Source organism: Neomonachus schauinslandi, chromosome 2 (genome assembly GCF_002201575.2).
Source record: "Neomonachus schauinslandi chromosome 2, ASM220157v2, whole genome shotgun sequence".
In the NCBI taxonomy this organism is placed as follows: Eukaryota; Metazoa; Chordata; class Mammalia; order Carnivora; family Phocidae; genus Neomonachus; species Neomonachus schauinslandi.
Genome location: NC_058404.1, coordinates 203,723,324 through 203,724,720, shown reverse-complemented (window position 1 = coordinate 203,724,720; position 1,397 = coordinate 203,723,324). Strand labels below are relative to the sequence as shown.

At 56.9% G+C, this 1,397-nt stretch overlaps 2 protein-coding genes across 8 annotated transcripts in view; one reads left to right on the top strand and one right to left on the bottom strand.

Moving 5' to 3' along the window:
* GAK (cyclin G associated kinase) overlaps positions 1-1,397 on the bottom strand; it is a 364,833-nt gene that overhangs the window by 139,715 nt on the left and 223,721 nt on the right. The gene's annotated exons all lie outside the window — the stretch shown is intronic.
* Positions 1-1,397, top strand: part of PDE6B (phosphodiesterase 6B) — a 33,906-nt gene that overhangs the window by 21,000 nt on the left and 11,509 nt on the right. For both annotated transcript variants that reach the window (XM_021677659.1, XM_021677660.1), the window contains exons 4-5: positions 179-319; positions 411-485. In XM_021677659.1, the coding sequence (XP_021533334.1) occupies positions 179-319; positions 411-485 (216 nt within the window). The remainder of the gene's footprint in view (positions 1-178; positions 320-410; positions 486-1,397) is intronic.

The window sequence follows — 1,397 nt, the reverse complement described above, 5'->3', positions numbered from 1 at the left end:
CCCCCCCCCAGGTGCTGCTGTGGGCACCCAGGTGTTGGGTTTGTGGGGGAGGGGTGGCCACAGGCTCACAGGTGTGACCCAGGTGTTACTGTGGTCACCCAGGTGTGTGTGTGTGTGTGTGTGTGTGTGTGTGTGTGTGTGTGAGACCACAGGCTCACAGCTGCACCCCCCCCAACAGGTGCTTCTGTGGTCAGCTAACAAGGTGTTTGAGGAACTGACAGACATCGAGAGGCAGTTCCACAAGGCCTTCTACACTGTGCGGGCCTATCTGAACTGTGACCGGTACTCGGTGGGCCTCCTGGACATGACCAAGGAGAAGGTGAGGTCTCAGTGCTCCACAGGCCTCCTGGCCAGGCTTGTCCTGCTCCTGTGCTGACTCACTGACTCTGTCCCTTCTCTTCTCTGCTCAGGAATTCTTTGACGTGTGGCCTGTGCTAATGGGAGAAGCCCAGCAGTACTCAGGCCCACGTACACCCGATGGCCGCGTGAGTCATGGTGGAGGGGGGACAGGCCCAGCCCGCATACCTCTGTTTCCCTGGCTCCAACTCCAACTCCAGGGTGGGAAGGGGCCTGTCCCAGCCTGACCGAGGGTGGGAGAGGGAGGGCTATGGGAAGGGTGTGGGGCAGTGGGGACAGATGGTTGTGGGCTGGCTGGCTACCTGACTGCTCTGGAGGGCAGGCTCTGAGCGCTTGTCTGCTGCCTCCCCTGACTCCAGCGCATCCTCCGGGGCCGGGTGGGGGCAGGTGCAGATCTCCCGATGAGGGTCATCAGCCCAGTGGGAATGACCAGCATCTGTCCTTCTGCTGCCCCACCCTTAAATCACTGTAGCATCTCCCATGTGGGACCATGTATACGTGTATGTGCAGTGTGTGTGCACACCTGTGTGCATGAGTGTGAGAAAGGCAGTGTGACAAGTACAAGGGAGCATGGCAGATACTTCTGCCACGTACTGTACATCCAATCTGGTACACACTACCCAGCCCAGCCATGCTTCAGTTTCCCCACCGGTCACAAGGGGTGATAACTGGGCCTTTTCACAGGGTTGTGTGCCAAGTCCCTGCTCATGGCTTGGCTGTGACCGTGACTTGTCACAGTTGTGTGTGTGTGTGTGTGTGTGTACTGGCCTGGGTGTGCATACATGTGAAGGAGTATGGGGCCCAGTTTGTGTGTGGGCTTGAGTGGGACACAGACAGAATGAGGACAAGTGTAAACCAAATGTGTAATGTGTGTCCCACGAGTGTCAGTGATGGTCTGCATACATAAAGTGCATGTGTGGTTGTGTGTAACTATGTGAGTGTGGGTGTACGTGTGCACATCCATGTCTGCATGTGAGTTTGTGTGTGACTACTTGGGTGTGGTGTATGCTCTGTGTGCACATCCATGTGTGCATGTGAGT